Below are 13669 nucleotides of genomic sequence, written 5' to 3'. Positions count from 1 at the left end.
GAATATAAGTATAAAAATCTATTTATAATACGCTACCTAACCTTTCTTATTATAAAAGAACTGTCCAAAAGTTACTTTATTATTTCCTTAAGGAACGTTCCTCATCACTAGGGGGCGTGTTAATGATGCTAGTAACAAAAAAAAAATCCCAAACAGCTATTTGCTAAAATATTCAATTGGAAATCAGCTAGAAGGGGAAAAAAGACGTTATGTTTGAGATGTGTTCTGTGAAAGTGGACGTGATGGATGTTACAGTACGCCAGTAGAGTGATTTGGGATCTAATAGGCACCTCATTAAACAGACAGGTACAATATGATTAGAACAATAAGAGACATGTGACATGAGATACACACGCTGTGTGTGAGAAGCTGTTGTGTTTGGAACATTCCAAACTGTGATCAGAATTCTAAACCATGTTAGAAACTTAATGGACCATGGATCAGACTTAATGGACCAGGTTTTTTAGATTTTGTGCGAATAGATGTTAATCGACATAAATGCTCTGAATAAAGATAGAATTTCGTTGAAGTTGTACAGTATTTGCAACGTTGTGTGTTTGGGGTTGTTCATCAACGGAAGGTCGTTCTTTCATCCATGACTGTGTGGACCAACAGCCAGTCCTCCAAATTCCTGAAAACATGTCTGATCCAAAAACAAGTCTGACAGGTCCAATGTCCTGGTGCCAGACACCACATCATATGCAGAGAAGTCTTGTGGAGTCACGCCCTGAGGAGCTGCCCTGGTGTTTTGTGTTGTGATTTTATGGCTGATAGTATAAGAAATTTTTCTTTCATTCTTTAAACTCAACTGTATCTTGTTTTACACAGTCATTGTGATCATATTGTATTTAATAATTTAATTCTAAGGAAGTGATGACTTTATGAAGTTATAAATATGCATGTTGCATGAGGTCACTGGGTGTAAAGAAAAAGTTACCAATGATTTTCATATCCAGCATTTTGTACCACGAAGTACAAAGTGAAAGTCATGAAAGTCCTCCATGGAGGCGAGAGCGCTGCCGGAGCATTCAGAACGTTCTGAGGACAGACTTTGCACCATTCAAGGCCACCCGCTTTATGCTTCACTGCGTTATTTAATACTTATTTAAAAATACCAGAATAGAGAACAAAAAACTGTCAGTTAGAGGAACGCAGCTTTATCCGAAGGCCGAATGCGAACAGCGCAGCTTTCATTCAACTCCGAACTTGACTTTTTCATGAGAAACACAGTTAAGAGGAGATGAAGTGGGGTGAGATATTGACACATCTGCGGTGTTTAAATCAAGCTGGAAGATCAGAGGCTGCAGACGCGCGTGTTTACACGCTCTCTTCTCCTTCAGTCAATTAGCCGCGCTAAACGCCAGCAGCTCTGACCTGGAGCTCAGCCGGATTTCGTCAGCTAGCCAGCTGCCACTCAGCGATAAATGATTTAGCGGAGTACATTAGCCTCCACTCGGCTTTAAGCCCGGGTGTCCCCTTTCAAAGTCTTTCGCTTCTGCAGGACGAGGAGAAAAGCCAGAGTCCAGCTGCAGACGAGACGGCTTATCGAGCTACAGCTGATCATGGAGAACAGGACTGGCGGAGATTAAACGAAGAGAAATAAACCGAAGAATTATACACATGGATTATGTTCTCTTCTGTGTCTATGATCAGTCAATCAAACAATAAAATAATTAATGTTTTTCTTTCCATAAGAAGTGCAAAATATCAAAGATTATTATGTAATGCATATATAAAACAATTACTATTTTTGTATAATATATTTATCTTTTTGCCTGTAGTGCAGGATACTATTTGTCTGTTAATAGAAATTGAGGTAATAAAAAAATATATCAACAAAACAAAATTATAAATGCATACATGATTGCTTTATTGAAAGCATTAAATAAATGAATAAAATTTTAATTTTTAAATTATATTATTATAAACAAATTTTTATTTGTTTATAATGAATAAAAAAATCGATGCATTAAAATATAATTTACACACACTGGCAGAGAGATAAAAAATATTTAGTAAAAATGTGTGAAAAAGTTTGGTGCACAATGCTAAAAAAACAATAAAAAAAACAAACCTTAATTCAAGAAAAGTATTACATTTATTTTTTTAAAAATAAAATTTAAATTAAAGTATTAAATGTATTTTATAAAAGTAATAAATTTATTACTACAAAAATGTTGAACTTACAAATAAACCTCTAATTAAAAGTCTAACAATACTTTATTTAATAAATCCATTGATAAGCTTAAAAAACATAACATTAAGATCATCATTATCCTCACGGCGTTTTGTTTTTTTTTCTTCTTTTTTTTACATTCCTTGAAATCATCTTTAAACCTGAACATCAGGTCAATGTAAAGCAAAAAGAAGAAAAAAACAGATACTGTACTATTTAATAGAATCATCTTTGCTTTGTGGCTGAGGGTCAAGAAGAGCGAGGAAAAGGAGACGGATCTCAGGAACGACTGAACAAATGATGAAACTCTCCTGCGATGTTTAATAAAGGAATCTGATGTCAAATCGGATCGGGAACGCCGCCTTGGAAACCGATGTGATGTCAGATGTGATGGAAATATCCCTTAAACTTGTGCAGTTTTTCAGGAAGAACGTCTGGATAGAGCGATCGCTCTGATGTGATGTTCGAATCGCTTTATTGTGGCGTGTCCTCACCGGGAGAGCCTCATGACGGATGGACACCGGTTTAATTTAATTTCAGTAAATTTATTCGAGATTTAAGCTACATTGGAAGTCTCATCCATCACCTTTACTCACTTAGATGTTCTACAGTATGCTCGCTTTCACATCTTGTCATCTTCACTGAGGTTCAAACATCACGTGAGGCACCTGTGATGAAAATTAGTGCAGAGTCGGTACTCTTGGGTTGGGGGGGGCAAGGGGGGCGTCGAAATGACCGTGATTTATCGCATCTGGAACGAGATGTCCCTTATCTGTCCAGGACATGCACAAAAAAAAAAGAAAGAAAGAAAAAAAAGAAAGAAATGCAGCCTAAACAAACAGGATGCATTAAAGAAGATTTGCAAGTGAGTTTGTACTACTGTTGTGTGATGGAAATGACAGAAAATTGCACCTTATATTTAGAGGAAAGCTCTTTGTAAGCAGAAGAAGCTGTGATTCGGCAAACACACACACGCACAAAAAAAAAAAGATGGCAGCTTACAAAACAATCCAAAAGCAATTTAAAAATTATAATTAAAATCAGATTAAATGATGTAAGAAATTAAAGCGGAAGCAAATGATATTTGAAAGAGTAATTGAATTAAAGGAAAAAACTTTTTTTAATAACAGTCTGATTCTCTAATAAAGAGAAATAATATTATTAACATTAAAAATACTTAAAATAATAATAAATAAGCTATAATAAAATAATTTATGAGAGGAGCGACATACAAAAAAAATACATCAGTATTTCAGACACTAGGCGGCGCTATACAGCGTCTATGTTAGAGGTATGCTTCTGGGCGGAGTCTGAGTGAAAACTAGGTGCATCTTAGTTACACATAACCTTTTGTTTTTCTGCAATTCTGCATTTCTATCATATTTTTCTGGCTTTAAGGAGACATATAAAAGTGTAAATAAATTAAAAAAATATCTTGAATAAAGTTCAATTTAGCTACATTTTGTTAAAGTAAGATTACACCAAACCAAATATAAGATTATTTAACTTATCTCCAGTTAAATCTCACAAAAATCTTAAACAAAACTTTTTTTTTTATCAGCAGCTAGCTTTAGAAATTAATTTTTGGAAAGAAGGAGAATTCTTCTCCAATATAACAAAAAAATATTGCTTTTATGTTTAGCAATCCCTGATTTTATTAATGAATTAAAGGTGATACTTAATACTGACAAAATATTTTTGTTCGTTTTGCATTTTCCATCTTGTTAAACAAGCCTATTAGATCCCCCTATTGTGACCTCATATAAGGAGACACCCTCACCCTCTCTTATTTTTCAGCTGTGCTGCTCTCTGGAGGGGGCGTGGCTTAGCTGTAGCTCATTTACATAGACACTGAAACGGTGTGTTTGGAGGAGGAGGAGTGTGAGGTATAAATAATGCAGTATCTAAGGTGTATTTCAGCTGGAGCATTAACACACACACACACACACACACACACACACACACACACACACACACACACACACACACACACACACTTTCTGGGAAAGCTCTGAGACCTGTGGTAACTTCTTACAGAAGTAGTTATATATGCGATCTTTAAGTTATGTATAGCACCACAAACTTTTATAAGATTTTAAACCATGTTGCTGTCAGGAGTTTAAAGTTTTAATGCTGCTGCTGGCGTTTACCCTAAACTCCTGTCAGCACCCTGGAAACAGGATGAAACACGATTGACTGCTAAAAAACCCACTCCTAATCGCTTCTCCCACCTGATCCAGCGCCTTCTTTTTCTTCTTCTTCTTCCCCCAGCAGCCTGAACTCTCTCCGTCCTTCCCGTTGGAGTCGCTGCACAGAAGGCCGTCCAGCTCCTCGGTGCCCATCTGCTGTCCCTGAGAAGTTTCCGCCGCCAGTCGGTACGAGAGGTTCCTCAAGATGCACACACAGTTTTCTATGGTCTGAAGAGGGAAAACAACAACAACAACAACACCAACAAATGATGAGGCACGGATCTAATAACTCATCCAGTCTATTGGGTACCTTTCTAGACACATAAACATGCAGAAGAGAAGAAGAAGGATGACCTGCGGCGCGTTATTGCTTCATTGCAGGCAAAGCAAATAATGCTCAAAATGCATTAAGCAGCCATTACTGAAATCATCGCCTTATCAAACAGGACAAGGTTCTCTCGGGTTCTCCATCATAAAGAGATCGGAATTCATGGAAAGATCAGGCACTATTACACATCACAAAGTGCCTAATTATATAATTATTATATACTCTGTCACCCATTAAAACGAGATTTAAAAAATGCGTTCGAAACAAAACCCAGAGCAAGCCCGATCCATCGGCATTTAACTCAGCACTCGGTTTAACAAGGTATTAAAGGGAGACACAGTAGCAGTGGGAGAGGGATGCCTGCCAGGACAGCGGGGGAAGAAATGTAAGGAAACTACGATGAAAAATGACTGACTTGCTGCGGCTGCTTGTTTTCGTCGCCGCCGAGCGAGGAGGACGAGCCTTTCTGCAAACAGAAATAATGACCGCAATCAGAGAAACACTGTCGGGATTACGCGCCGCCATTTCAGACATAACAAACCGCGCGGACGTGTCCAACCCACGTTTCTTCCAGGCAAGCTCGGCTAATTAAGAAATATCGCAACCCAGAACTTTGGGGAAAAAAATGATTAAATGTCTTGTTGAGCAAATTGATTTCTCGAACCGTGAGCCTGATTTCCTGGTGAAAATGTTTAGCAAAACTCCAGCGACATCTGATCTCGTGAAACGATTTACACCGGGTGCTGGTAAGCCTGATTTTATATTAATGAATACAAACGACTGTGTACAAACCAGTCACTTGAGAAAAAAATCGCCTGGAGCTACTCTGTGGAGCTAAAACTGATAGCGTGACTGTTTTTAAAAGCTAAAGCAGGCTAAGATAGCGGCTATATGTTAACGTTGCACGCTTGGAAGGAGTCTCCAGTGTCTTACAGTGTTTTTTTATCAGTTAGAAGTAAAGAGATAGATTTTCTTGGTCACATGACAAGCTGAATATCTACTTCGAGACGGTGGGGTAGAGATTAGCACTGTGGTCTCGCACCTCCAGGGTCTGTGTTTGAGTTCCGTCTGGGGTCAGTTTTCCACGTTCTTGGTGGACTTCAGGTGGATGTGCTCTGACAGTCCAAAGATATTCAGATTAGGTTACTTGGCGTTTCCAAATGATGTGTGTTTGTGCCCTGCGATGTATTCGCACCCTGTCCAGGGTGTACCTCGTGCTCCAAGTTTCCTGGGATTGGCTCCAGACCCCCGCAACCCTGACCTCAGGATAAAGTGGTATAGATAATGCATAAATAAAAACAAATAATTAATAAATGTAACAAATAAATAGGAAAAGACTTTCTAAGTCTCAGAGTTTTTCGCGCTGTCTCTGCCATTGATTATTTCCTTATATCTCCACACCACGCTGTGTTTTATTCCTCACGCCTCTCTCCCGGCCCTGGCAACCATAACGCTGCTCGGGTTGATTGATTTTGTCTCACTTAGAAGTCAATTTGGATAAAAATCGCCTGTCAGATGAACAAATACCGAGCCAGGTTATCTTTCTGTCCGAATGTGCTCTGTATTTCACGTGTTTAGCGATTCGCCACGTGGAGCCTCGGCTGCGACAGGTTCTGTCCTGACAGCACGCTGGAGAACAGATTTGTCATGCTCAGCGTTCACGGCTCTACGGGGCGGCTGTAATGGCCCCGACACCAGGCGGGAGGAACGTGGGAAATGGCAGGCTCGGAGCTGAGGCTGAGTGATTAGAGTGACGTGTCCCCAAGGCCCGTGGCCGACTCGCTTTGGCTTTATTTAGAGTTGATAATGGATTAAAGTGCAGCGATGAAGAGAGGCCTAGCATTATGTTATTTTATATGAAAGCTTGGCGAAGATCAAAAGGCGGTAATATTTCTTCTCGTGTCTCACACGTTGCTGAAGCGAGAAAACGTACAGTATGCGGCGCAGCTAATGTATTTGATAAGAAATCCAATCTCCCTGCTCGATGGCTGCCTTTTTAATAACTAAGTAAGTTAATACACTGGAATGAGTTAATAAGAGCTAATAAACCACAGTAATGAAATTATAATGAATATAATTCTTGCTCGGGCTTATCACCGTCACCTCGCACACATTCTGTATACGGTTTGCATGTTCTCCCCGAGATCGGTGGGTTTCCTTGCGGTTTTCCAGTTTCCTTCCACAATCCGAAGACATGTCTGCTTCCCAGGAACTCCTCTAATGGCCCAAATATGTGGAAATGTCTTAGCGCGAGGTCTGGACTCAGGATGTGGCCGAGTTCCTGTAACGTACAAGTGGTGTCGTGTGTACAGTTAACACAGACAGATTCTTCTTCTACAAGTCGGTGACTAGTTATCCATCGATTTCTAAGGACCAGGCGCTGAATGTTAACAGGAACTGTCTCGACCGGGATCGTCAATCACGGACGTACTGTATGGCCCGTTTCAAAATGTTCAAATGTGTTCTTACTGCGGCTAAGAGTCTCATCACCGTGCTGTGATGGAAGTTTTCTGTAAATGTCAATCGCTTTCACGCCTGCACTCACCAGAAATCTTATCAGTCCTGGTTTAATTTGAACATCCGGCGTACCATCAAGCAACATCTAAAAGACCCTCTCATGCCTGGGTTCGGCTACTGACTGGCTTTGCACTGATAGAAGTGAAATTTTAGAACCCAGTCACACATCCAACTTCACACTAACACCAAACATGACTGCAAAAATATTGTGTTTTCGAACACACACACACTCGAATCCATGATTCCCGTGCTCGGTGGTGGGAATCTGAACACAGATGGTACTGTAGCGCCGATACAAATCCTCCTTCTTGTATGATCGATACTCTTGTTAGGCACGTCTTCAATGGAGCGTGTGAGAGTATCCGAGTCCAGAAAACACACTCGGATGAATTTCAAAGAGAAATTGGCCTGGAGCACGCTTCCAGACCTGGAGATGAGGATGAGGATGAAGATGAGGATGAGGATGAGGATATTTGTGGCTTCAGGAGTCACTCATAAAGACTAAAGAAGAGCAGTTTTGGGAATTTGTATAAAATTTAAATTTTATATCTGTCTCTCTGTTCATATAAAATAATATAAAAGCTTTAAATCATCACTAATACTTTTTACCAACAGGAATTGAAATGAACTGATAAAAGAAGCGAAACATGTGATGGAAAATTAGTGACGACACTAATTATAGTAAATAATATACTATTATAGACGCACTAAGAACCCGACCCGGACGCGGCCAGGATGAACCTGATGAATGCGGATTTTTCCCTTTGGACCTGCCTCGTCCTTCATGGTCTGAGTCAGCATTAGGCTTTAAATCATGTAAATCTGTGATATAATGGACTGATTATCGATTACCTTATTCATAAAGTGAAGTATTCATGATCACAATACAACAATATAAAGTAATAATACATCGGTTGTGTTTTTCTTAGAATGATGAAATGAACATGCTCAGACATCTGGACTGTATTCTGACGCAAGAGCTACAGAAAGTATTTTTCTTTCTCTCTTTATTCCTTTTTGCTTGCCTCAGACTCGAGCAGAAAGTTGGTGATGGTGGAAAAGATGAATGAGACACAAGAAAAAGAGGAGAGGGAGGAGGAGGAGGAGGAGTTGCTGAGAAAGCTGTAATGAGCTGGAGTTTGGAAATGACCAGAGGCAGAACGCTGAGTCCGGCGTGTGGCATCAGCGCGGCTCAGCACTCAATTCTCATTAGCATAAACGCGTTTCCCGCGCCAGCGTCACCGCCGCGAAGAGGCGCGCCGTTAAATCATGATTAAAGAACCCCATTTAGGAGACAGGAGCCGGGCAACCTTGAGAAAGCACCCGAGCGGGGAATATCGGCCGCAGTGAGCGGCGTGGAGAGAAGAGAAGGCGAGCACAGACCTTACTATCAATCTCGCTGCTCCCCAGTGCAGTCTGGATGACGAAAAGCAGAGCGTCTGTCAGACCCTCGCACTCCCTCATCCTCCTTCTCGCCTCCTCCCCGGCCGAGCTCACGTTCCTGAGAGACAGATACGTATATATATATATTTAATATTATCATCATTAATACAAACATTATTGGCAGACATACTGTAGTAGTAGTTCTGTTGTTCGTCATCATCATCATCATCATTTAATTACATTTTGAAATATCCGATATTAATTGATTAATGAGGTCAGATGATTTAATAAATACTTTTATTAATTAATATAATATCATTCAATAATTATTTTTTTCATTCATAATATTTTGTTATTACTTTTTTCAACTGTTATTGTGCTTTAGTTCCTGTTTATTGATTATTTTGTGTGTGTGCGTGTGTGTGTGTGCTCACAAACACACACGTACCCCAAATGTAACACTCTGTACCTTATACACAACACAACTATAAATGATTCAAGTGTAATAATCTGCAGAAATAATGTGTTTGTCTAGAGAAGGCGGTCCTGAGACAGGAAATACTGGATAAACAGAGAGACAGAGAGAGTACAAATCAGCAACGTACGTGTGTGTGTGTGTGTGTGTGTGTGTGTGTTTGTGGATGCATATCAGATTATCCAGGTCATGTGACTGACTCGCTCTGAATATTTAATGATAAATATTTGATTGTTGGCCTGTTTATCTGGAGGTTTATTGCGACTTGCTCGGTAAATAGTCGCCTGGTATTAACGTCTTAATCCTCCAAAAACAGCACAGGGTTTAAAGTGTTAGAGAGAACATCATTATATGTATATCATCATAACGTAATGATAATAATAATAATAATAATAAGCCCATATGAGAGTTCTACATTTTTGTGATGTCAATCCCGTATTCAGGTGCTGATAAAATCTACCCTTTATATAAGTAATGATAACTTTCGTTCTACCTGACGTATTCCAAAACCATTTTAAAAGGGTTTTAAAAGTCTTAACTAGTCTAATTTAATTCCTACTAATATTTATCTGGACATTTTTGGTGTGGAATCGATTCTGGAGATTCTGGAGTTTATTCCCATGCCTTGGATTTAATCAGCTCTTTTTGGATCGACATTTTTTTTTTGGCAATGAACTCTTTTTAAACTTGACTAATCTCAGGATTGACTCGTTTTAAAAGTGACTTTTTTTGCAATTTATTCTTTTTTTTTCAGAATCGACTCACTTTGGGATCGACTCTTTAATGAACTATTTGGGATTAGCTCATTTTGAAGTTGACTTTTTTTGTGACTTAATCTTTTGGGAATCGACTAATTTCAGGATAAACTCTGTAAACCAAAACAATTCATTTTCTTACCGACTCATTTTGGTGCTGATTCTCTTAAGGATTGAGTCTTTGTGACTGTCTCATTTTGGAGTTGCCTCGTTTTTTGCCATCAACTCTTTTTGAAATTGGCTAATTTCGGACCTGATCATTTTTAAAATTAATCTGTTACAGACCCTGAATATTTTTTTTTCGGTCTTTATTTAATCTGTATAATTATTAAATGTTGTGTACTAACTGTGTATACTCTCTCATTCGCAATTTGGGAATGCCAATTAGCCTAAACTGCATATCTTTGGACTGTGGGAGGAAACTGGAATAACCAGAGGAAACCCTCCAACATGCAAACCCCCCCCACACACAGAGACGGGAATCGAACCCAGACTCTGGTGGTGCCAGGCGACAGTACTAACCACTACACCACCGTGCCGCCACTGCGTAAACTTTCTGTACAAATATAAAGTGTTTTATACTGACACTGTATTAAATTCCATGTGTGTGTGTCAAAAAACTTATGTTGGTCAAATAAAATCTAATTCTGATTTTAAAATTGCCTAATTTTGATTGACTCTTTAATGAACTATTTAGGATTTGACTCACGAGTTGATTGATTAATTGACTTTTTTTGTTTTTTATGGGTATGGGATTCGTCTCTTTGTGGGATCGACTCATTTCTGAACCCACTATTTGTGATTTACTATTTTTATGAAATCATCTTTTTTTGAAATTCGCTCATTTGACTGGTTCATTGGAATCTTGAAATGGATTCCTGGCGTCGTTGCAGTGAGCCGAAGGCAGAGAGCTGACGTGATGACTTTACACATAACGTATATTAAACATACAGTATATCACCACTCGGTGTCAATAAATCTGAATCTATTTCATTCAGATCGGAGTCTAATTCATTCACCACAATCAACAACAAAGTGAGCAACATGAAATAACACGGACCAGCTAATGAACAACAAACAAAAAGATGTTTGAAGAGTCTTAATTTCCTTAATTTCATTTTGTTTCCTGATTTTTCTTGCCTCCATTCCTGATGGCCCTCTATACGGACCGATCAGAGTAACAGCGTCTAAAGAATTAAACATGAAGTTTGCAGTAGATAGTGGAAGATAAATAAAACACTTCAGGATGTGAAACTAATCAACTCTCTGCGGATCTCTGCCTCATTACACCATTACCCTGTGGTTGATTATTTTCACACAACAGCACCACACGCCGTGTTTTATTTCTCACATGGTCTCGACTTAAAGAACAAACACGGAAATCTGAGATTCCAAAACGGCTCGTCGTGTCACTGCAGCAGACAAGATTCCTTCTTAACTGATAGCCCTCGGCAGCCCAGTCGGAAGAAACCTCTCACACACACATACACACACACACACACACACACTGCAGGAGCTCGTCCAAACGCTTCCAAGATCCCGAATAATTTCTCTCTCCCACGTCTCGGAATGAGAGAGGCGCTCGTGTCTAATTTGCATTCTCCTCACTCAGCCCGGCCCAAATCGATTGCTACATTTCATTTTGTGCGATCGCTAGACGACGAGGAAACAAAATGATGACATTTGCGCTCAGAGAAGCTTCTCTTTCCAACACATTAACTTGGCAAAGGCTTTAGAGATATATCATTTAGCCGGCGCTGATAATACGCCGCTCCGGCACAACAAACTCCAGCTCTATTTATTCACGTTTCAGCTTTGCCATATTGACTTATTAAATATTCACCGCGGCCGGCGGAGCGGCCTTCTGATTCACTAACTAACTTTAAATATATATGAGCGGCGTCTTTGAGCACAGCGTTACCATGGCGTCAAATTGCATGCTGCATCACTGTGACAAAGGAAGCTCTTTGCTTTTATACATATTGAATATATGTACCATATATAACTACCAAGACATGATTGTTTTCCTAAAGCAGCAAGGAGACTCCTTCCACTAACGTTAGGGATTATAACAATTTCAAATTGAACACGTCGTTACTATAGAAACGATAACAGATTCATAAAAACCTGACTGAAACGATCATGTGTGTTGTTCGTATTAAAAGTTCTGATTTCTGATGCATCATCAGCAGCACTATCGATGCTCATCATACACACGCTGTAGTTTCATAGCGATGCCGCGTCCCCCGGCCAAGCGTTTATTGATATTCGTTTCCGTCTTGATGTCCACATGTGGCACTCTGGGTAATGTGTAACGAGCCTCTGATTAAACCCGCAGATCGATCGCTGCTCCTCTGGCTTTGACTCACGGCTCTGAAGTTTTCTCAATTCTACCTAAATTAGGCAGGACACGTCAAGAGACGAATCCAAATGATTAGCTTGAGCGGTTCCTCGGATCCTTCAGTCCGTCCGACCCGACGTATCTTAAGTTGCTCCTCGATCACGCCTTCATTTCCTGCCTGCAGTAAGGTCTGGAAGGAAGACGGATAACTGTGAGTTCATCTTCTCCTGTCAATCCTGCTGTTAAATGAGTCGAGAGATTAGACTCAAAAAGAAAAATGTCGAGTGGGGGTGGTTGGTGCCTCTGCAAGTGTGTGTAGCTAATGCTGTTAGCTTAGCCTTGTTTAGCTTAGCATGCGTGCGTGCATGTGTGTGTTTATGCATTAATTAGTGGGTAGCATGGTTTTTGGTGAATCACACCTACACAATAGATAGATAGAGTAGATAGCTTTGAATACAGAAAGATAAATAGTGGGAGAGAAAGAGAGAGATGACAAAGACAAAAAAGGGGAAGAAGACAAGGAGAGAAAAAACTGAGAAAGAGAGAGACAGATGGAGAAAGACTGATAGAACAGAGAGACAAAAAGAAAAGAAAACAGAGACAGGCACAGAGCGACAGAAAAAGAGAGACTGACTGATAGGACAAAAAAACAAAAGAAGAAGAAGATACAGAGAAACAGTGAGATCAAAGAGAGAGAGAGAGATTACAAAGACCCAAAAAGGAAAGGAGACAGGGAGACGGGAAACGATGATAGACAGAGAAAAAGAAACAGAGGCAGAGACACTGAAAGATAGAAAAGTCAGACAAAAATGAGAAGGAGACAAAGAAACGCATAAAGAGAGAGATGGGGAGAGATATAAAAAAACTGACAGATAGGACAAGGAGACAAAAACCGAAGAAGACAGAGAGAGAAACCGTAAATCAGACAGACAGAGAGAGAGAGAGAGAGAGAGAGAGAGAGAGAGAGAGAGAGAGTAAGATTTTGGCTTTGAATACAGAAAGAAAGAAAGAGAGAGATGTTGGGTTAAGAAAAAGAGCGATGAAGAGAGAAAAAGAGAGCAATCTTTGCTTTAAATACAGCGAGATAGATAGTGGAAGAGGTAAAGAGATGGAGAGAGAGATGATGAAAAAGACAACACGGAGACAGGGAAAGAAACAGAGACATATACAAGATAAAAAGAGAAATAGGGACAGATGGAGGAAGACTAAAAGAAAGGACGGAGAGACAAAAAGAAAAGAAGACAGAGAGACAAAAAACAAAAGGAGAAGATGATACAGAGAAATAGTGAGATCAATGTCTCCGTCTCCGTCTCCTATCTGGACGTTAATGATGTTGATCCACATCACCAGGTCCTTAGACTCGAGCTGCAGCTGGCAGAGGGTGTGTTCTCTCCGCCTGCGGCGTGTGTTCGTGGGAGAACTCTCACGCCCGGATCTGCCACCTGGGAGGAGAGCTAATCAGAGGTTATGCTAATGCGCATCAGGTGCCGCGGAGAGCTCGGTGC

At 39.9% G+C, this 13669-nt stretch overlaps 1 protein-coding gene across 3 annotated transcripts in view; it reads right to left on the bottom strand.

The window, feature by feature from the left end:
• ctnnd2a (catenin (cadherin-associated protein), delta 2a) overlaps positions 1–13669 on the bottom strand; it is a 302677-nt gene that overhangs the window by 46885 nt on the left and 242123 nt on the right. For all 3 annotated transcript variants that reach the window (XM_053488242.1, XM_053488240.1, XM_053488241.1), the window contains exons 12-13: positions 8594–8711; positions 4408–4593 (exon numbers count right to left, since the gene is read on the bottom strand). In XM_053488242.1, coding sequence (XP_053344217.1) covers positions 4408–4593; positions 8594–8711 — 304 coding nt within the window. The remainder of the gene's footprint in view (positions 1–4407; positions 4594–8593; positions 8712–13669) is intronic.

The sequence above is a fragment of the Clarias gariepinus genome, chromosome 26, assembly GCF_024256425.1.
Source record: "Clarias gariepinus isolate MV-2021 ecotype Netherlands chromosome 26, CGAR_prim_01v2, whole genome shotgun sequence".
Lineage (NCBI taxonomy): Eukaryota > Metazoa > Chordata > Actinopteri > Siluriformes > Clariidae > Clarias > Clarias gariepinus.
The sequence above is the reverse complement of the archived record's forward strand: the minus strand, read 5'-3'. Positions and strand labels throughout refer to the sequence as shown.